This window comes from Schistocerca cancellata, chromosome 3 (genome assembly GCF_023864275.1).
Source record: "Schistocerca cancellata isolate TAMUIC-IGC-003103 chromosome 3, iqSchCanc2.1, whole genome shotgun sequence".
Classification (NCBI taxonomy): Eukaryota; Metazoa; Arthropoda; class Insecta; order Orthoptera; family Acrididae; genus Schistocerca; species Schistocerca cancellata.
In genome coordinates this window covers 440,789,891-440,814,019 of record NC_064628.1, presented here as the reverse complement: position 1 = coordinate 440,814,019, position 24,129 = coordinate 440,789,891, and the positions used below count along the sequence as shown (strand labels likewise).

The following is a 24,129-nucleotide window of genomic DNA, read 5'->3' as shown; positions in this document are numbered from 1 at the left end:
TTTGGAAATTCAACCATTAAGGGGGTAAAATAGTGGGTGAAAATTTTTTTGGAAGTAAATCATTAATAAAGAACTACTGAAAATTTTTTAATTCTGGTATTTGATTTCTCGGTTAGAAATAAAAAATTCGTGTTTCATTATTTTTGCGAATTCAGACCCCTAAGGGAGTGAAATAGAGGATGAAAAGTTCTGTGAGATTATTTCATTATGAAAAGATTTTCAGAACTAAATCTAAGGGAACTTGTATTTGACTTCTCTGTTATAAATTAAAAAAAAAACAGTACATTTCACTGTTTTTGGAAATTCGACCCTTAGTGGATGAAAATTTTTAAGATATTTCGTTTTATTAAAAAAATTTAACGCTAAATCTATGAAAATTGGAATTTTCACTTCTCCGCTAGACATAAAGAAATGTGTGTTATGGGATTAAAGTTTCTATGGAAATATCACCACAAGAACGCAAAAGTCATGATTACCAAAAGCTTTGGACTCCAGCTTTTGGAAGTAAATTCAGAAAAGACCATGCTTTAAAGGTCTTGATTAGCGTGAAATTTTAGAAGGTGTTGCAATATGTGAACAACATAAAATTTGATTCAAGAAAAAGAAAAAACTCTGTGCAGACCATGCAGACTACGCGAGCGAAATAGCAGACGCTAGTAGTTAATAAAAATCGTCACAACGACCTGCCAAGTTAAATACGTAGGGCAACAAAATAGTGTAAAATTATCTTCGGCTTCCAGCTTCGTCAGGTCGTTATATATACACGATCTCTGAACTCAGTGCTCCTCCGCTATTGCTATGTGATAACTGACTGCCATGTGGTTGTTTTTTGATCCGTTTTAGGCTGAGGCACTTTTCAGCCAAACACCGTGAGATGGTAATGGTACAGAAGGAGTATAGCTGGGAATATTATGAAGGAAATCTGGAATTTGCCTTACAGCCATTGTAAATCTCCCGAAATTCTTGATCTGAACCGGGGCATGGGAACTATTTTTCTTTTTATTTAATTCTGGTACTATAGGTGGCAAATAAAAAATATGGAAGCCTGGTGTATGTGCAAATTTGTATGTATGTGCTACATTGGAGATCGACGGAAAAGGGAGCACTTCGGGCATGTGTGCAGGCTACCTGACCCCCGCAAGCATCAGTACCGCGAGCTCTCCATGTCGCACACATGACCGGACACCACGCGGCGTTACCAGCGCTGGCAGAATCAGCCACTTCCGAGGGACCCATTCGCGTCCATGCAATACGTGACAAGAAAATAGTATTACGAGTATTCTGCCGTTGGCTGCTATAAACGTCGGTGCATGCACTACACGAGACAGTTACGCCGTACCCTACGTTCACCGAGATATTCAGCTACGTTCAACCTTAGTACCGTTCAACATTCACCTCCTCTACATTTACGATTCCAAGTGTGGAAACGACCCACTTGAATGCCCACCGCTCTGAAAGTGTCAAATAAGGAGTACATTTTCTTCTGCCACCTTTCTTAGAGACCGCTGGCAGCGGTAAGACTTCAGTACTACCACACGCACACGAAAAAAAAAATCTCCGCGTGGGTGCTGCTCAACGCATCGTCGCAGGACGCCCTCGGTGCCCATTGTAGGGTGAAACACCGGTGTTCTCAGCTTTCATCGTTGTTTCATACGCGGACTTAGAATGCAGCAACGACAGAATTTTCTGTCCGTGTGTTGGTCCTGATCAGGACAACATTCTCGGAATCTGGATTATTTCCCTGTAAGTGTATTTTCCTACGAAGCTGCTAGTAGTGTTACTAAGTGCTAGTAATACTAGGAACAGTCAACTTTTCGATAACAGCTCTTTCAGACCTCTGTATTAATACCAAGTGAGTGGCTGTATTTTGAGCTGTTTGTTCTTACCATCGAAGCAGACGTATTTTATTGTCATTAAACTTGTTGAAAATTGACCACTGTGTTCCCTATGTTCCACTGAGGAACTCTCCACTATGTATGAGTGGGTAAAGTTGATACATGTCTACACGTCTAAATGCTTGCCATTGTCTGGTTGCAGGTTCTGCGTGGGCGACCGCTTCTACCTGTGCGAGAACAAGATCCTGTGCGAGTACGACTACGAGGAGCGGCTCGTCTTCGCCAACATGGCGTACAACCCGTCCAGCCTGGCGCACATCAAGCGGCACCTGCCTCCACCGGTCAGTACCGCCGTCAACCTCAAAGGCCATATATTACTTGTCCTTATTACCCAACTACAAGAAACCCCCCCCCCCTCTCTGTTTATGATCAGACACTGCATTTCCTTTCATAGATTTCCCTGATGGCATTTCCCAACGTGTTTGCTTATGTATGCTTGCGAATGCTACAGTCTTTAATTCCTTCTGAATGACCTTTTCATTTGTTCTTTTAACCGAGTAAGTCGGAACACTGATTCGGTACTTGGAAGGAATGAAATTCAAATCTCCATCGGGCCATCCTGATTTGAGCATTCCTTAGATTTCTTGAGTTCACTTCTGGGTAATGTGAATGGCACAGCTCATGTGTGTCCACAGACCTTTACAGTGTGAGTCAATTTTCAGTTTGAATACAGAGGAAAAACTAGACCAGTTTCCACGCGATACAAGCATTGTTGTGAGGCTGAGGGAGGTAGATCCAACCGAGAAAATCGTAACGAGATTTTTGCGAGGGTACTGACTGGTTTCGCATAAATGGGTTAGCTTTCCACTTCGACAAAAAAAAAAAAAAACAGAACTCATCCAGTTTTGTGCTGTCACAATTGCCCCACCTCCTGTTAACCTAGATACCAACAAGAAATAATAAACAGGACAAAAATTTCTAAGATTTTATCCTTCAATATTGATGAAAAGAGTGGAAAAGCCACATAGAAGATCTGCTAACACGCTTATGTTCGGTTATTTTCATGATAAGAAAAACTGCAAACTTTGGGGAAATAAAAGTAAGTAAGTTAACATATTTTGCGTATTTTCTCTAGCTAATATCGTATATCATAATATTCTGGGCTAATTCCTCACCTGAGTGAAAAGCATTCATTGCACAAAAGTAAATCGCTAGAATTATCCGTGGGATTCAAGGAGATACATCGTGAAGTCACCTTTTTAAGCAGGTGGGATGTTAATCACAGCCTCACAGTACATTTACTCACTTATTAAATGTGTAAATAATCCATCTGAATTTGATAGTGACAGAGATATTCACAAGTACAACACTAGAATGAAAAATGATATGTGTTATGACTAACTTTGACACAGAAGAGAGAAATATGCAGCTATAAAATTCTTTGACCATCTACTCATGGAAATAAAATGTCTGACACATAGCAAAAGTATTTTCAAATGTAGATTGAAGTTGTTTCTTCTTAACAACTCTTCTATACCATAGATAAACTCCTGAATAGAAATAATTTGACATCTGTAGAGAAAAAAACTATAAATGGTCAGCATTTAGCCATATCAACATGTTTGCATCTTGTGTGTATGTGTGTGTGTTTGTGTGGTCCTGTATTTGTTCTATGGCATGTTCCACGCCATAATGTTTAACTTGGATATTATATATCGAACATGTAACTGACTTGGTTAGTGTCACGACGTAAAGTGGTAAACATACGACATAGCATTCAAACCGTGTTTGATCAGGGTAACCAAAATCCAGAAGAGTTTTGTAGAAACCTCAGCTGGCTTTTCCCCACGTCTTCTTCCACAGAGCTTGTATTCTGTCGTTAATGACCAGGATGAAGAAGAAGCTTTGTGTTATAATATTCCTTAATTTTGAGTTGTTTTCTACGACGATACAATTGTGTAGGCTCTTTAGGTGTTTCATAATGGGGGAATCCAGCATAGTGCCATTCCCTAAATTTTACCCTTTTTGAGCTTTTACTTTCTCATGTGTGAAAGTTATCCCTTGGTTTAAATATCTTTTTCATATAAAAGTATTTAAGTGTTTTTCGTTGATACCATGGACCTAATTTCCGACGCCTCTACTTGCACGAGATACCCAAATACGAAGCTGACATTTTTATGTTTGAGGATCATTTCTGTAAGATCACCGGCTAACAAAGAGTCGATGACAATTGTCTGTAAGTAATTTTATACATCTCAGAGTTCTTTCATTCTCATGTTACATACACCTATAGGGTAGCAGTCGTCAATATTGAAAATTTCTATCCTGTTCCAGAACCATACCGTACGTGGCTTTTAGATAGTCTTTAAGAAGTCACAGTTTTCTACTCTAAGTGTGGAGTCTCGCGTAAAGATTAACAATTGCTACCACTCCTTGTGTCCCTCCCATTTAGCTATTTACGATTGACTGCTACACTAACCATTGTGTAGTTCTGACGATCGTATTGCCACTATTATTACTGGTCCCGTTTCGCAGTCAGTATTTGATATTTATGTTCATATGTCTTTAATGGATTCATGCTAGATACATCTCCTTAAATGGTACAATGCACTCACAGGTCATCAACGACCAAATGTGTCTTTGTTTCACAGAATGACTTACTGATATAAGCTCATACATACTCAGATATTTGTCTGGCCAACCTGCTTTAGTTCCTCTGTGTTTTCCGTAAACAAATACCCATTTTTGGTTATTACTAATACCTCATGTACTTCTTTCCTATATTCCCGGCAGAAAAAAAAAACAACTGTCTCATTCTCAAGGACCTCTATCTAGACGGGAAGTTCAGTCTTAACGGCATAAACTAGCATTTAAAGAAAGTACATTAGGTTACTGAATTGGTGGTGCAGTATTTAAAAATAATAACCATGTGGAATTGGAACACGGTGGTAAGGAATGGAATGGAAGAATGAGTTACGAAAAAATATGGGCTTGGTAGCAGAAATGAGAAAGCAGATAGGAACTGAGATCACAATTTAGTAATGATAAAGAATAGACTGAAGTTTAAAAGAATCTTCGGGAAGAATCGGTGTGCAAAGAAGTGGGATACTGAAGTACTGAGAAATGAGCAGATGGGTTTTAAGTTCTCTGAGGTTGCACAAATTGGGCTAATGAATAACACAGTAGGCAGTGTACTTGAAGGGAAATCGGGATCTCTAAATAGGACAATCATAAAAGTTGAACAGACAAACATAAATATAATGAAAGTAGCTGCGAAGCAGCTTTGAGTAACAGAAGAAAAACTTCAACTAACCGAACAAAGAAGGAAAGACGAAAGTACAACACTATAAGTCACCAAAGAAATAAAGAAATATGAAGTGCAGCGAAGCCAAGGCGAAAAGGCAGCCGGAAAACGTAAACAAATCGAAATGGAAGTAATTGATGGAAGGAATGATTCAGCATATTGAAAAGTTACAATAACCTTCCGTGAAATGAAAAATAAGGGCGACGGCATTAAGAGTGCAATGAGAATCCTAGTGTTCGACGCAGAGGAGGGAACAAATAGGCGGAAAGAGTAGATTTAATTGCGAGCGGGAATACTTACCTGATGTGTTAGAAAAAGAAACCGAAGTCGATATGGAGGACATACGAAATCCAGGATTGTAGTTGAACCGAGTTTGAGAGACTTGCGCTCAGATAAGGCAGAAGGGGTCAATAACATTCCTTCGGAAGTTCTGAAACTGCTTGCGAAACTGCCAACCAAATGACTATTCTGGTCGTTATGTAGAATCTATCATATTGGATGCACACCGTCGGACATTCGGAAAAACGTATTTCGCAAAAATGCGATGACAGCAAGGGTAGATAAGTGTGAGAACTATGGTACAATCAACTTGACAACAAGAAAAATATACAGAACAATGGAAAATAAAACTGAGGATCTGTTTGATAAATATCAGTTTGGCTTTAAGAAATGTAAAAGCACCAGAGAGGCTGTACTGACGTTGCGGTTGATAATGGAAGGAAGACTTAAGAAAAATCAAGACATGTTCGTAAGTGCTGTCGACCTGAAAAATTTAGGGATACGCTATATGGAAATCAGGGTAATATAGAATATGTAGAAGAACCAAGAAGGAATAATAAGAATGAAAGACCAAGAAAGAAATGCTCTGATTAAAAAGAATGTAAGGCAAAGATGCAGTTTTTTTGCCTCTGATGTTGAATCCATACATCGAAGAACCAATGACATAAAAAAGAAAGGTTCAAGAATGGGATTAAAGTTGAGGGTGAAAGGACATCGATGATAAGATTCGCTGATAACACTGCTATCCTCATTTAAATTGAAACAGATTTACAGGACGTGTTGAATGGAATAAACAGTCTAGTGAGTACAGCATATGGACTGAGAGTAAAGCGCAGAAAGACGTAAGTAATGTGGAGCGGTAGAGATGAGAATATCGATAAACTTGGCGACCTCGAAGTAGAGAAAATTTAAAAAATTCTGCTACCTTGGAAGTAAAATTGCACAGTTCGAACGAAGAAAGAAAATGTAAACAGCATATTACTACAAACATAGGGACATCCCTGACCAAGAGAAGTCTGCCACTGTAAAACCATAGGCCTTAATTTGGAGAAGAAATGTCTGAGAATGTAGTTCATCACAGCATTGTATGGTAGTAAAACATGGACTGTAGGGCAGCTGAAGGAGAACAGTACTAAAGCGTTTAAGACGTGCTGTAGAAAAATAGTTGAAAATTAGGTGGACTGACAAGAAATGAGGAGGCTCCACGCAGAATCGGCGAAAAAAAGGAAGATATGGAGAACAGTGACAGGAAGAAAGGATAGGCTATATGACGTGTTAAAATATCAGAGGATAACGTCATTGGTATTATAGAGAGATGTAGAGGGTAAAAACTGTAGGGGAAGACATAGATAGGCATACATCAAAAAAACAGTTGATACGTAGTGCACAAATGCTGCTTTGACTGAGATAAAGAGAGGAATTCGTGACGGGTCGGACCAGTTCACTTAGAGCGAGCGAAGTGGAACTGTGGTTAGAGCACTGGAGTCGCATTCGAGAGGACGACGATTGAAACCCCCGACCGACCATGCACGTTTATGTTTTCTGTGATTTCCCAAAATTGAAAGCCGGGATGATTCATTGAAAGAGCACGACCGATTTCCATCCACCTCGTTCCCCAAGCTACCGTTGTGTTTCGTCTCAAGTATCCTGTCGTCGACGTGACGTTAAATCCTAATCTTCTCTTGTTCTTTTAGGAGGGTTACTGTTGCATTGATATAACGTATTGGATAGGTGCTGGCATACTAGTATGCTCAGCGCTAATTTCATGCTGCAAAGGGAGCTGCTAGCACGGTCAAACGGGAAGAAAAAACAAGCTTTTCCCAGTAAAAAAAAAGAGCCGACATTGTAATATTTCTGTTCGTGTGAGCGTCTAGCGGCCAGCAGTATCGCGATGGTTGAGGTTCACCTGTTGTTTTTCCTGCAGCTGTGGACCTTGCGTGTCGGAAGGCTTTACGGAGACAGACGTACCGAGTGGAAAGATCGTCAGCTGCGACACTTCAAGGTCTCCAGTGCGACAAATACAGTCGCAAGTTGCAGTTCGGGAAAAGTGAATAAACGACTTATTACAAAGGGCTTGAAGGGATCAAATGCTGCGTTGACCATTTGTGAAATACAAAGGGCTTGAAGGGATCAAATGCTGCGTTGACCATTTGTGAAAAGTACAACTGTGTACCCGAGCGGGACTGGTACTTAGATATTTGCCAGACGTGGGAAATGCTATTCGCCTCACAGGCTGGCTGAAGATTTTCAACTTGCCACTGGCTCCTCTTCATTTGTTCTAAATGTTAACGAGGCTTCTGAATCTTCAGTACTTCATTGTCTGTGGGCTAATGCCAGACCGGAACTAAAACGCAATAGCTGAAAAACCATCAAATCAATACGTGCATCTTTAGAAATTTCTTCCACAATTGATTATACCACTGATCCCAAACCTAAATCATTTCCAAACTATTGTATATTCGCGCAACCGCAGCTGTTGAAAGGTTTGATGTTAGGAATAACTCCGCTAACAGCTGGTAAAAGTGTTGTTTATTAAAACACAACCGGTTTCGCGGCCTAAGCCGCGTCATCAAGACAAACGACGATATTCACTGAAAAGTAAATTTTGACTAGGAGCTGTGGGTATGGTTGTGCTCTTTTAACGTTCTTGCAACTGATGATGCGGCTTTATGCCCCGAAACCGGTTTTGTTTTAATAAGCAACAATTTTACCATCTGTTACCTGAGTTCTTCCTGACATCATGACTAAATCTTTTGTCATAAGCACGGAAGAGAGATAGCCTTCAGAAATGAGCGTTGCTTACAGGAAGCAAGATAACTGAAGCGAACCTCATACTCTGTCGTGGAGTTTTGGCTGTAAGACTTAGGAAGAAGATGTTGTTCTTGTTTTGTTCCAATCTGCTTTCTATATTCATCTCTTGATCTCTCTCTACGATTTTTACCCTCCACGCTGTCCTCCAATACTAAATTGGTGATCTCTTGATGCCTCAGAACATGTCCTACCAACCGATCCTTTCTTCTAGTCAAGTGGTGCTACAAAATCCTCTTCTCCCCAATTCTATTCAGTACCTCCTCATTAGTTACGTGATCTGCCCATCTAATCTTCAGCATTCTTCTGTAGCACCACATTTCGAAAGCTTCTATTCTCTTCTTGTCTAAACTATTTATCGTCCATGTTTCTCTTCCATACATGACTACACTCCATACAAATACTTTCAGAAAAAGACTTCCTATCACTTAAATCTATACTCGATGTAAACAAACGTTTCTTCAGAAATGATTCTCTTGCCATTGCCAGTCTACTTCTTACAATCTCTTTACTTCGGCCGTCATCAGTTATTTTGCTGTCCAAATAACAAAACCCATCTACTACTTTAAGTGTCTCCTTTCTAATCTAATTCCCTTAGCATCACCTCGGTTAATAAGACTACATTCCATTACCTTTGTTCTGCTTTTGTTGACAGACAAATTTTACTCAGTGAGAACACGAGAGAAGCTCTCCTCTACGAACAAACAATCAAGTTAACAACAGTCGAGAAATGAGATTAACATTGAGGGTGAAATCAATACAAGAGTCGTTCTGGACAACGTTATCACCAGTGAAAGTGATGAAGAATTACAGGAACAGTTCAGTGGAATGAGCGGAGAATATGTATTAAGAATAAACCAAAGAAAGACGGAAGCATTGAGAAGGTGCAGAAACCAAGTTAGGATCACAACTACAGATCGCGTAGAACATGAATTTTCTTGCCTAAAAAGCAATATGAGGCGTCACGGATGAAGAAATAAGGATGCAAGGAGCAGTCTTGCACAGGTAAAGAGAACATTACTCACTGGAAGAAGTCTACCAACATCAAATACAGGCCTTAAGTTGAACGTAAAACTTTCTAAGAACGAACGTTTGGAGCACAGCATTGCATGGAAGTGAATCATGGAAAAATCGAAATTAAATAGAATCTTTTAAGTCTGAGATGTGGCATTAACGGATTCCGAAAATTGTGTGGATTAATGAGATAATAAACGAGGAGGTTCCCCGTAGTTTTGACGAGGAAAAGAATATGTGGGAAACACTTTATAGAAGATACGACAGGATTACATGGCACGAGTCAAGATATTAGGGAGTAACTTCCTCGGCATTAGAGGGATCAGCACAGGGCAAGCGTTGTGGGAAAGACAGAGACTGGAACTGGAGTTTGATTGTAAGTGCCAGTCTAAACACGAGCGGGGGCGAAGGGGACGGGTGTAGTGGTCGGCAGCTGATATTAGTTTCGCGGTGAATGACGATATAATGTTGAGATTTCGCGCCAAGCTGATGTAGGTACACATGCTACTAGTCAACATTCATTACATGTTCTGGCTTCAGCAAACTGTTACTGAATTAATACGTCTGTCTATTTGCTAGGGTAGGATGCAGTTCTGTTTGCGTAGATTTCTTTTTCTGGCGGATGGGGCGGTTTCAGTCGCTGGATATATCATTGACCCTGAACAGATTTCCGCAGGAGAGGAAATCATGCATTAAATTGTTCAAAAAGCTGATACCCTAAAAAAATAAAAGTTCATGTTGCTGAAGCAGCTATGGAATGGTAAGTGTCAGGTAAAAATCTTCAATGGGAGAACTTTTCGTACATTTTCGCTATATCTCCTCAGCTTCATACACTGAGGTACCAAAAGTCACGGGATACATCCTAATATCGTGTCGGATTTCCTTTTGCCAGGCGTACGGCTGCAACTCGACGTGGCGTGGACTCAACAATCCGCTGGAAGTCTTCTACAGATATATTGAGTCATGCTGCCTCCACAGCCGTCCATGATTGTGAAAGTGTTGCTGGTGCAGGATTTTGTGCACGAACAGACCACTCGAATACGTCCCATAAATGTTCGATGGGATTCACGTCGGGCAACTTGTACGACCAAACCATTCACTCGAAATGTCCAGAATGTTCTTCAAGCCAATCGTGAACCACTGTGGCCCGGTGACATGGCGCATTGCCATCTATAAAAATTCCATCGTTGTTTGGGAACATAAAGTTCATAAACGGCTGCAAATAGTCTCCAAGCAGAAGTACATAATCATTTCCAGTCAATTATCGGTTTAGTTGGAACAGAGAACCCAGACCATTTCACTAAAACATAACCCATATCATAAGTGAGCCACCACCAACTTGCACAGCGCCTTATTGGCGATGAGGGACCACGGCATCGTGAGGTCTGCGCCACACGAACCGTTCCATCAGCTCTTACCAACTGACATCGAGACTCATCTGACCAGGTCACGGTTTTCCAGGTGTCTGGTGTCCAACCGATATAGTCACGAGCTCAGGAGAGCAGCTGCAGACGAGGTCCTAACGTTAGCAAAGGCACTTTCGTCTGTCGTATGGTGCCATAGCCTACTAACGCCTAATTTTGCCGCACTGTCCTAACAGATACGTTCGTCGTACGTCCTACATCGATTTCTGCTGTTATTTCATACAGGGTTGCTTGTCTGTTAGCCAGTGTGTGATTTGCAGGGGGGGATGAAGGTGTTCCCCCCCCCCCTCTGCATCAGACCATCCACTCCTCTGGCTTTAGTTTATGCATCCGAACCTGGGATGTTTATTTCCCACGCACTAGAGTAAAACTTTACATATAATTTAAATTTGTGGAGCCGAACACTGAAAGTTTTTAATACAGTCTTACTATTAATACTATTAATATGTTTACTTGTTGTTGTTGTGGTCTTCAGTCCTGAGACTGGTTTGATGCAGCTCTCCATGCTACTCTATCCTGTGCAAGCTTCTTCATCTCCCAGTACCTACTGCAACCTACATCCTTCTGAATCTGCTTAGTGTATTCATCTCTTGGTCTCCCCCTACGATTTTTACCCTCCACGCTGCCCTCCAATACTAAATTGGTGATCCCTTGATGCCTCAGAACATGTCCTACCAACCGATCCCTTCTTCTGGTCAAGTTGTGCCACAAACTTCTCTTCTCCCCAATCCTATTCAATGCTTCCTCATTAGTTATGTGATCTACCCATCTAATCTTCAGCATTCTTCTGTAGCACCACATTTCAAAAGCTTCTATTCTCTTCTTGTCCAAACTATTTACCGTCCATGTTTCACTTCCATACATGGCTAATCATACAGTAAAGCTGCATGCCCTCGGGAAAAATTACGGCCGTAGTTTCCCCTTGCTTTCAGCCGTTCGCAGTACCAGCACAGCAAGGCCGTTTTGGTTATTGTTACAAGGCCAGATCAGTCAATCATCCAGACTGTTGCCCTTGCAACTACTGAAAAGGCTGCTGCCCCTCTTCAGGAACCACACGTTTGTCTGGCCTCTCAACAGATACCCCTCCGTTGTGGTTATCTGTATCGCTGAGGCACGCAAGCCTCCCCACCAACGGCAAGGTCCATGGTTCATGGGGGGGGGGGATGTTTACTTATTAATTTTGAAAAAGTGTTATGTAGTAGTTAAGCATTTCAAAACATTTAGAACTAAATCATCATTCTCATGTTGTCATTGTTGCTTTCGTCTAAGGTGTGTCATCCGTTTACTTGCGAGCTTGCGAGGGAAGTAGTGTGGCAGTCATACCGCAGCAGTCGTACCGCAGAGTTGGGTGAGCTGGGGGCTGAAGGTCCCACCCCGGGCCCTGACACACGGTGGTGACCGGCCAGGTACCTGTGCGAACATTTACCGTTAGGCCACCTTTTGGCAACGGTATGGCGCGGACTAATGCGCCTGGGACGAAAGCACACATTACAAAATAATGCACAATCGTCTGCTTCTAGTTCCTAGGATACTACTTCGTGGACCTTCTTTAAATACTCTTCTCTTCCACCATCGTTTTCTTTTCCTTTGGTTTTCATTTCCGTTGTTAGCTGCATGTGCAAGTACAAGTAGACCGCCGCTGCGATACTTATCATCCTATATACTGCAAGGCCGACACACTTGTGGCACAAATTCTGTTGCTTTGGTATAAATTAACCTGCCGCATGCAACATACGCCGCTAGATGTTGCCTGTTGTAGCATGCTACAACACGACGCACGCCACATTTCCGTAGCATGCCACAATGTTGCAAGACGTCGCCCCAGCGTAAACGAGGCCTTAGAGCCAGGTCTGTATTGTATGGTGGATGTGATGTGTTGCGTACGAAACTAAAACGTGCAATCAGATCCAAGCGTCGTGGAAAACTGTGAAGAGGTGTCATCCTGCAGCAAGATAACGCTCGCCCACATTCTGCCAAATGGACAGCCGATGCAATAAAGGAGTTGAGATTCGAGGTGCTGGAACATCCACCATACAGTACAGACCTGGCTCCAAGTGATTTTCACATGTTTGGACCCTTAACGGAAGCACTACAGGAAAGAAGATTTGAAAGTGATGAAGACGTCATTTCTGCGGTGCAAAATTCGTTACAGATGCAACCGAAAAACACATTTTCTGATGAAATAAAAAAAAAAACTCGTAAAACGTCTGAAAAACGGCATTGAAGTCTAGGGAGGTTACATAGAAAAATAACTCATGTTACGGTTTTCTATCATCAGAATAAGTACAGCTTTTCACAAATGTGCCTTTACTTTTTGAATTCCCGTCGTATACCTGTATGTAGATGATTTTGTAAATAAGCTTTACCAATAATGTACTTTTTAAGATACAACAAGGGATGGCTTTTCTGATAGTGCATAAGCGGGAATAGTGAGTTTCGGCATTAACATCTATTTATAAATAACTGTTTAACCATGGGTAATGCCACGGTCCAAGCTAGTAACATATGTAATTATACTAACCCCCTGACATCCCCCCCCCCCACACTGGTAAAAGCACAAATCACACACTGCTGTTAGCACTGATAACTCTAAGGAAACACCGCTACCTCGGTCGTTAAGTGAAGGCCATCGGCAACTGTGTTGTCTGTGGTGAGTGGTAATGCCCGAAATTTCGTATTCTCGGCACATTCTTGACACAGTGGACCTCGGAATATTGAATTTCCATACAATTTCCGAAACAGACCGTTCCATGCGTCTAGTTCCAACTACCATTCCGCTTTCGAAGTTTGTTAACTACCGTCATGTGGCCAAATTCAGGTCGGAAACCCTTGTATATACATTCCAGCACCACCAGTGGACTGCCCTTTTATACCTTGTGTACTCGATACTACCATCGTATGTATACCTGCATGTCGCTATCTCATGACCTTTGTCACAACAGTGTAATTAGCTAATCTGTTTGTTTTATTCATCTTTTTATAATTCTCACGCATAGTTCATTATTATTCTTCCAGAGCCTACATCACTTATTCTTAGCTATTTAACAATAATTCCATGTGGCTCAACATTCAGAGGCAAATAATTTAATTGGAAGCCGCTTTGGCGACTTGCGCATCTGTAACTTACCTCAGTAATGCTACGTTATTTTTAGTTTCACGTCGAATCCGAACCATGCGTCATTCCTGCCGAATATTCACACTATCAGCAGGTGTATATAATTTAAATATTCCGAAGTCTGGTCTGGATTCAAACTCGCGACCTTTCGGATTCCATGCACACGCTATACCCTACCAGACCATCGGATCCGGCTCAAAATGTTAACACATATGATGCTAAGTTCCACACTGCGTATTGCTTCTACGCTTAGAGCGCTACCACGTAGTCGAATTTGGGAGAAACGGCGTTCACTTCCTTGGAGGACCACCTAGATTTAAGTTTTCGGTGGTTTTTTAAGGGGAATATGTTGTGTGTTCTCTGAGGCTATCCTTCACCTGTAGCGACATCGTCTTCTACAGAGAGTTAATCTGTAAGATTTCATCCTTATTTTACTTTGGATCCTATCTCATCACCAAAACTTGCTAATAATTATGACGAGAACTTTATAAAATTACTTAAGGTCTCATTTTCACAGTAAGCTGTGTGAAATATGTTGCGTTCACGTTTGAGAACGCAGTATCTTGTGACGACGTTTGCCAAAAAAAAAATTCTGAATTCAAACTAATTATTTCTGCAACCTCACGCATACTACGGATTTAAAGTGTATATTTTCTGAGCAGACATTTGCTGCTACATTTTCGAAATTGTTGACCCTAATTTAAATTTTGTAGTAACTACAGTGTATAAACTACTAATTTTCTACTTAATCGTGGTAAACGGTATTGACGCAGAGGTAACACCGATTTCCGTCAGATCACCTAAATTAAACGCTGTTGGGTTTGGCTAGCACTTGGATGCGTAGCCGTCAGGGGCTGCCGAGCACTGTTGGCAAGCGGGGCGCAGTCACCGCCTTTTGAGGGCAATTGAGGAGCTACCTGATAGAGAGTAGCGGCTACGGTCAGGAAAACTGACAACAGCCGGAAGAGCGGTGTACTGACCACATGTCCCTTCCATATCAGCATCCAGTAGCGCCTCTCGGATGAGGGTGAAACGGCAGTCGATCTGTACAGTTGGGCCCTTCGGCCTGAGCGGGTGATGTTACTTTCTAATAGTAGCGCAAATAGATACACATTTACCTCCGGTATGTTCTTGCCGAAGAGAAATTACCAAAAGAATTTCAAAGGCAAATTGCTGTTAATTAAAGAAACGGGCTGGAAAATCTGTGGAAGGATAATAATATACAGGGTGTTACAAAAAGGTACGGCCAAACTTTCAGGAAACATTCCTCACACACAAAGAAAATATGTTATGTGGACATGTGTCCGGAAACGCTCAATTTCCATGTTAGAGCTCATTTTATTACTTCACTTCAAATCACATTAATCATGGAATGGAAACGCACAGCAACAGAACGTACCAGCGTGACTTCAAACACTTTGTTACAGGAAATGTTCAAAATGTCCTCCTTTAGTGAGGATACATGCATCCACCCTCCGTCGCATGGAATCCCTGATGCGCTGATGCAGCCCTGGAGAATGGCGTATTATATCACAGCCGTCCACAATACAAGCACGAAGAGTCTCTACATTTGGTACCGGGGTTGCGTAGACAAGAGCTTTCAAATGCCCCCATAAACGAAAGTCAAGAGGGTTGGGGTGAGGAGAGCGTGGAGGCCATGTAATTGGTCCGCCTCTACCAATCCATCTGTCACCGAATCTGTTGTTGAGAAGCGTACGAACACTTCGACTGAAATGTGCAGGAGCTCCATCGTGCATGAACCACATGTTGTGTCGTACTTGTAAAGGCACATGTTCTAGCAGCACAGGTAGAGTATCCCGTATGAAATCATGATAACGTGCTCCATTGAGCTTAGTTGGAAGAACATGGGGCCCAATCAAGACATTACCAACAATGCCTGCCCAAACGTTAACAGAAAATCTGTGTTGATGACGTGTTGCACAATTGCGTGCAGATTCTCGTCAGCCCACACATGTTGATTGTGAAAATTTACAATTTGATCACGTTGGAATGAAGCCTCATCCGTAAAGAGAACATTTGCACTGAAATGAGGATTGACACATTGTTGGGTGAACCATTCGCAGAAGTGTACCCGTGGAGGCCAATCAGCTGCTGATAGTGCCTGCGCACGCTGTACATGGTACGGAAACAACTGGTTCTCCCGTAGCACTCTCCATACAGTGACGTGGTCAACGTTACCTTGTACATCAACAACTTCTCTGACGCTGACATTAGGGTTATCGTCAACTGCACGACGAATTGCCTCGTCCATTGCAGGTGTCCTCGTCGTTCTAGATCTTCCCCAGTCGCGAGTCATAGGCTGGAATGTTCCGTGCTCCCTAAGACGCCGATCAATTGCTTCGAACGTCTTCCTGTCGGGTCACCTTCGTTCTGGAAATCTGTCTCGATACAAACGTACCGCGCCACGGCTATTGCCCCGTGCTAATCCGTACATCAAATGGGCATCTGCCAACTCCGCATTTGTAAACATTGCACTGACTGCAAAACCACGTTCGTGATGAACACTAACCTGTTGATGCTACGTACTGATGTACTTGATGCTAGTACTGTAGAGCAATGAGTCGCATGTCAACACAAGCTCCGAAGTCAACATCACCTTCCTTCAATTGGGCCAACTGGCGGTGAATCGAGGAAGTACAGTACATACTGACGAAACTGAAATGAGTTCTAACATGGAAATTAAGCGTTTCCGGACACATGTCCACATAACATCTTTTCTTTATTTGTGTGTGAGGAATGTTTCCTGAAAGTTTGGCCGTACCTTCTTGCAACACCCTGTATTTTGCTCTAGATCTTGACGTATTATGTGGAATTCGTAAGAGCTACGTACGCCTCAAGACCACAAAAGCAAATTATTACAAAATTAGCGTTAGTTGTGACTCTTGGAAACGGTATACACTGAAGAGCCAAAGAAACTGGTACACCCTCCTAATAGCGCGTAGGGCCCCCGCGGGCACGCGGAAGTGCCGCAACACGAAGTGGCATGGACTCGACTAATGTCAGAAGTAATGCTGGAGGGAACTGACACCGTGAATCCCGCATGGCTCTCCATAAATCCGTAAGAGTGCGACAGGGTGGAGCACAGCACGTTGCAAGGCATCCCAGATATGCTCAATAATGTTCATGTTTGGGGAGTTTTGTGGGCAGCGGAAGTGTGTAAACTCGGAAGAGTGTTCCTGGAGCCACACCGTAGCAATTCTGGACGTGTGGGGTATCGCATTGCCCTGATGGAATTACCCAATGGACATGATTGGATGAAGGTGATCAGACAGTATACTTACGTACGTGGTACCTGTCAGATTCGTATTTAGACTTATCAGAGGTCCCAAATCACTCCAATTGCACACGCCCAACACCGGCTTAAACAGTTCCCTGCTGACATGTAGGACTCATGAGGTTGTCTGCATACCTGTACAAGTCTATCCGCTGGTTGCACTGAAACGACGCTCATCCGACCAGGTAACACATTTCCAGTCATCAACAGTCCGATGTCGGTGTTTACGGGCTCAGTCGAGGCGTAAAGGTTTGTGCCATGCAGTCATCAAGGATACACGAGTGGACCTTCGGCTCCAAATGCCCATATCGATGATGTTTCGTTGAATGGTTCACACACTGACACTTGTTTACGGCCCAGCATTGAAATGTGCAGCAGTTTGCGGAAGGGTTGCGCATCTGTCACGTTGAACGACTGTCTCCAGTCGTCGTTGGCCTCGTTCTTGCAGTATCTTTTTCCGGCAGAAGCGATTTTGGATATTTTATATTTTACCGGATTCCTGATATCCACCGTACACTCGTGAAATGGTCGTACGGGAAAATCTCTGCTTCGTCGCTGCCTCGGAGGTTCTGTGCCCCGTCGCTCGTGCGCCGACTATAACACCACGTTCAAATTCATTTAAATCTTTGTAACCGGCCATTTTAGCAGCAGTAACCGATCTAAAAGCTGCGCCAGACAGTTGTTGTCTTATATAGGCGTCGCCGACTGCAGCGCCGTTTTTTGCCTGTTTGCATATATCTGTGTATTTGAATACGCATGCCTATGCCAGTTTCTTTGGCGCTTCAGTGTAGAACGCATCTTTAACTATCACTGGAATATTGATGGTAAACATCATGGTTTCACCTACAACTTACATCGGACCCCAAAATTTAGTTGTCGTCGACATGTATTAAATCGTGGACAAGGAACTATTTAAAAGTGTAGCTCTAACGAAGATTGCGTTACTGAAATGTGTGTTGAATACCATGAAGCATCAAAAGTGGCGACTGAGTAGCTGTAGATCAAAAGCATAACTACAGGCTATCAAGGGTCAAGCTTTTATTACGGTGTCTGTCTACACATTGCAATTCTTGGAGTCAGTCTCTGTACTTTGCTGTTCATAAGGTTGCGTGGTAGCCCAATAAGAAGCCTTGTGAAGTAGGTAGCAATATAAACCCAGTTAGCGAAGTTTAGCTTGAATGTTGTCGATTAAACGCTTTCTTAAATGAAGTTTTTTATTATGCAAAAGAATTTATGCTTCTATGGAGACTTTTTACACATATGCCTGATGCAGTCTCAAGTCAAGACATCGCCATCACGGTCAGCACTGATTCCATCACTTAGTACAGCGCTTCGCCTTGTCGAAATACAATAGTAAATGTATGGTGTTCTGCATTCCAGCTACATGCTTCCGAACTTTCATGTTTAGCTGCAGCCCGAAAGCAGTTTTTCTTTGTTACTTCGGATAAACAATCGATCACACGAACTTGGAGTTCGACACAGCAGAAAATCACATCAACGTATGAGCCAGATAGGAGTTATGAAGCTGGCAGATAACACAGACGGTTTACAGTTTGTTTATCCTTAAATTCTGTCTAATTAGGGCAGTCATTTCACTAGATAATTCTCAAGCCAATGAAACATGGAATGGAAAGAGCAACTTCCTTAGCACAGAATGGTGGTAAGATATAACCAATTTAAATTCGAAAACGGTTAAGAGTAATCGAAAGAAAAGAAGGAATTTGTTAAACACAATATTTGGGGGAAAAGGGAAAGAATACTGGTATCCGTAAAATTAATTAGCACAGTAGGACCCAAACAACGGATACATCAGAATATTTGATGCAGTTGTAGAAAATTTTCTTCAGAATACTGGCATCAAGTATTTACGTGTGTATAGGGTACTACTATCGACAGTACTATAGAAAATTGTGCCGCTCGCGTAACCTCTGCAAATTTAGAAGCGAAACGGTTTTTGTCGAACAGGGTTATTGCCTTGCTGTTTTACGTTCAACTATGCCCAAGCACTACCAGTCACGCGCCAGCACGCGAGGAGAGTCGTTGTTCGTGTTTCGCGCGGAACGGCCGCGTGTAGTTTCTAAATTATTTGAACAGTTTGCTAAAGGAATGAATAACGGGTTTGGAAGTATCACGTCAATTGGTAGGAAAATATTTGGTGAAACGTATTGTTATTTTAATGGTGAAAAAATGCTACCGTGTAAGGTTAATTCGGAAAAGCAACACAAGAAATTTCAGCATGAAAATGTAATAAATTTAACTGTTAATACGAGCACGGTTGGGTCTTGACATTGTTTCAAAGAGTGTTACGTGAGAAAAGTCAAAAAAATAAATTAAAATGATCCGTACTGTTATCCGTTCAAAGCAGTATAATTATCGCTTAAGATTTCTGAACTTTAGTGTTCGTAATAAGACAAATTTTCATATAAGGTAGCACGGTCAGATTCATTCAGTAACGAAGCACGTTCTCTCTGTTGACCTTCCCTTACACATGTCCGATTACCGCAAATTAATACAAAACGAGGCGAGTGGAGTTAAGAAGTTTCTACATTTATTTGTTCTGTAGTACACGGTGGATTTGAATCTGACGCTACATGACGATATTTAAAATTAAAAGGTCAGGTAAACCAAGAAATACAGAAATACACTATGCGATCAAAAGTATCCGGACACTTGGCTGATGGACTAATGACCTCAGAAGTTAAGTCCCATAGCGCTCAGAGCCATTTGAACAACACCTGGCTGAAAACTATTTACAAGTTCGTGGCGCCCTCTATCGGTAATGGTGGAATTCAGTATGGTTTTGGCACACCCTTAGCCTTGATGACAGCTACCACTCTCGAAGGTATACGTTCAGTCAGGTGCTGGATGGTTTCTTGGGGAATGGCAGCCCATTCTTCACGGAGTGCTGCACTGAGGAGAGGTATTGACGTCGGTCGGTGAGGTCTGGCACGAAATCGGCGTTCCAAAACATCCAAAAGGTGTTCTATAAGATTCAGGTCAGGACTCTGTGCAGGCAAGTCCATTACAGGGATATTATTGTAGTGTAACCACTTCGCCACAGGGCATGCAATATGAACAGGTGCTGGATCGTGTTGAAAGATGCAGCCGCCATCTCCGAACTGCTCTACAACAGTGGGAAGCAAGAAGGTGCTTAAAACATCAATGTAGGCCTGTGCTGTTATAGTGTCACGCAGAACAACAAGGTGTGCAAGCCCCTACATCAAAACCACGGCCACACCAAACACCACAGCCTCCGAATTTTACTGTTGGCACCACACACGCTGCCTTCGGATCCCCACATTGTGTACCGTCATTCGTTGCTCTACACAACGTTTTTCCACTGTTCAATCGACCAATGTTTACACTCCTACACCAAGCGAGGCGTCGTTTGGCATTTACCGGCATGATGAGTGGCTTATGAGCAGCCGCTTGACAATGAAATCCAAGTTTTCTCACCTCCCGCCTAACTGTCATATTACTTGCAGTGGATCCTGATCCAGTTTGGAATTCCTGTGTGATGGTCTGTCTATTACACAGTACGACTCTCTTCAACTGTCGGCGGTCTCTGTCAGTCAACAGACGAGGTCGGCCTGTACGCTTTTGTGCTTTATGTGTCCCTTCACTTTTCCACTACATTACCACATCGGAAACAAAGGACCTAGGGATGTTTAGGAGTGTGGAAATCTCGCGGCGTACAGACATATGACACAAGTGACACCAAATCATCTGACCACGTTCGAAGTCCGTGAGTTCCGCGGAGCGCCCCATTCTGCTCTCTCATGATGTCTAATGATTACTGAGGTCACCGATATAGAGTGCTTCGCAGTAGGTGGCAGCACAATGCACCTAATATGAAAAACGTATGTTTTTGGGGGTGTCCGGATACTTTTAATCACATAGTGTACCAAAAATAATAAGAGAGCAAATATGTCATTATTAATCTCGCAAGATACGTACGAAAATTTAACGTGGTAATCGAAAGATCAGAGGAGAAAAAAGTATTTTAGTGAATGTGAAAGAATTGTACATGTGGGAAAAAATTTGTCGAGGATGCTGGAGTTGGCTGACAATGTCGACGCAATTGGAAGAAATACCGCGAAAATTAATTATAAGTAATCATTTTGGAAGGTGTCGATATGGATAGCAGAGCTAGGAATCATGGTTCGAATCAGTCCCCAAAGGCCAACTGTATTCATTTGATTTGAATCTCTTCGTCGGTCTGGATTTAAAGATATACTTCTTGCTACGGAATTGCCTCGAGAACGTCGCTGCTTCCGTTGTAAGTTGGGTCCTGATTTCTAGTTTCCTTCAACAGTCACGGTAGTGTAACTTAGACTGTTCAGTCCACCGGAATACATTCTCGTTGAGGGACTTGGGATCCCGGGCCAGTCCTGCGCCCTTGAAAGCACAGGATCAGGATCAGGATTTGGGCGGCCGCGGCTGGCGTGACGCGGCTTTCCGTCCGAGCGCCTCGGTCCCCGCTATCGGCGCCCTTAGTCGCAGCGGACCACGAAAATAATTCTTGCTGCGAGCAGAGGTCGGACGGCGACAAGCATCGCTCACGCCACGCTCCGCCACTGGGACAGCATGCTAGAAGGCTGGCCGGCGCTCGATACCGCCTTCGCCGCGCTCATTAAGTCGAGGACACAATACACGCCGCTGTTCATTAAAACTGCAACCCCATAAGGACAGCATGAAAAAAAAATGTCAAAATGGCATGAAATGCGCTACATATTGTTTGACATTAAATAGATTAGCACTTCAGAGCAACCATACAAAATACATTGAACCAATATATTAATACGCTTATTTAACCAACGATTAAAATATTCTGATCAATAAATTGATTAATTTGATGTGTCTGTCGTCTCGGTCTCAAGCCGTATGAGGCCGTAGAGGTCCCACAGGGTGTTGAGTAAGGCCCTCTTGAACCTGTCGATCCAGTATTCGCAAAGCAGTCTTGGGATCCGGACCAATGTGATCCGCTATATCGTGGAACGATAAACTGCGGTCCAGATATGCCACGATCCTGCCGAATTCAGACACGTAGACGTTTCTTTTTCCTACAAAGGCATAACCAGATATTCTCACAGGCAAACAACCTTCAAAGGAGATTTCTTCGTGAGAAATTCGCTACGTAATCTTCCCTTGCATAAATCTCCTATCTACTTCATGCGACTGCCCTGAAATGTTAATCATTTGCGTGTCCAAATGTGATGTTTGCTGAATTTCATCTTCATGGGATTGCAACGTTAATGGTCAGCAGAGTATTTCCTCTACTAGTCCTAAGACTCTTTAAACCACCCTTTATTGACACATATTACAGTAGTATTGTGTACTAAGTTTACGAGCTTGCCGGCCGCGGTGGTCTCGCGGTTCTAGGCGCGCAGTCCGGAACCGTGCGACTGCTACGGTCGCAGGTTCGAATCCTGCCTCGGGCATGGATGTGTGTGATGTCCTTAGGTTAGTTAGATTTAAGTAGTTCTAAGTTCTAGGGGACTGATGACCACAGCTGTTAAGTCCCATAGTGCTCAGTGCCATTTGAACCATTTTACGAGCTTGTTTAAGTGGAACGAGAATCATGTTGAAATTTGATAACTAGACATGGGGATCCAGGTGCCCACAAAAGCAAATACAACAAAAACGACAATTATTGCGTATATGCCAGCAATAAATGCTCTTGACTACGTAAAGGGGAAACAGCATACATCTAGAGAAAACGACAAGTCATAAACAACTTTAAAACTTCATATTCTGGTATAAACACACATAATAGGTCTCTGGTACTCTTTTGTATCTCTGCATATATCTGCAGTTTTGATTTTTCAATGTGTAGCTGGATTCAGCCCAGACAAATACAGGTCATTACTACTCTCCTGCGACCACCAGTGTCGACAACAGAAAGCGTCGATTTGTTTCCTGTTTTTTTTTTTACGATTTTTAAAGCAGAATTTTTCGCTCCCATTCCACAAAAAGTCCCAGATCAGTCTAGTGTGATGGGAGTTTTATCGAAATATAGTAACAGGGACAGTAAGACATGACGAATAACCTAAAATCCAGCAGCGACTGTTTTACTATCCCCCAGCTACGCACAGAGGTCCAGTGTGGGCTGTAATTACTGTATGGCAGCGAAACTTGGTAGATATTCTAATGCAGTAAGGCTGAACTGATGAACGCTGGCCGCGCGGTTAGAGGCGCCATGTCACGGACTGCGCGGCCTCTCCCGCCGGAGGTTCGAGTCCTCCCTCGGGCATGGCTGTGTGTGTTGTTCTTAGCACAAGCTACTTTAACTTAGTTTAAGTAGTGTTTAAGTCTAGGGACCGATGACCTCAGCAGTTTGGACCCTCAGGAATCACACACATTTTGATCAATGCTGAAAAAAATTAGTTCCAATTTTGGCCACCAGGTGCAAATCTGGCGCTTTGAATGTAAAAAATACATATAGAAACGAGTCTTTACTCAATGGGCTAGGAACGGGACGTGGATGGAAAGAGTCAAACAACTGAGAAAGGCATAGTGGTAATTATTTAATTTTATTATGAACTGCCGATTACACAGCTTGTTCAGTATGAGCACCAGAGATACTGACGAGATGCTGTACAGCGCCAGATTGTAGAAACAGGCTGTCGCCTCACAGGACTGACGCGTAACAGTAGGAGATGCACCTTCTAAAACTAATAAACAGCTATCAGATTTAAGGCTGATAATACTCTTAAAAGGCACGAGGCTGGAACACATAGCCATATTGCTCCCACAACCTTGTCTTTTAACCAACAACTATAGTTAAAGTAGTCCTTTAGTGCACGGTGAAAATTACTGCACAGTTACGTTTACTAATGACAGCCACTTTGCCTTTGTCTTGAATGAGAACTTCAATTACAAGAGTACAACTACTGCAATGTTGAACAGTTAATTTTGCTATCGGCGGGCCTCTTTCCTTTAGAAAACATGAACACTGAGTACCCCAAAGGACACAATCATTCACGGCACAAAAGGTACAACGTAATTAAACTAATTACCGGCAGGTAACTTGCCTTACAACTACCATTAACCTT

The 24,129-nt window shown here is 42.5% G+C and overlaps 1 protein-coding gene across 1 annotated transcript in view; it reads left to right on the top strand.

Annotated features, from left to right (window-relative positions):
• Positions 1-24,129, top strand: part of LOC126176357 (LIM domain only protein 3-like) — a 1,143,263-nt gene that overhangs the window by 1,069,066 nt on the left and 50,068 nt on the right. The window contains exon 6 of the mRNA XM_049923511.1: positions 2,038-2,176. Coding sequence (XP_049779468.1) covers positions 2,038-2,176 — 139 coding nt within the window. The remainder of the gene's footprint in view (positions 1-2,037; positions 2,177-24,129) is intronic.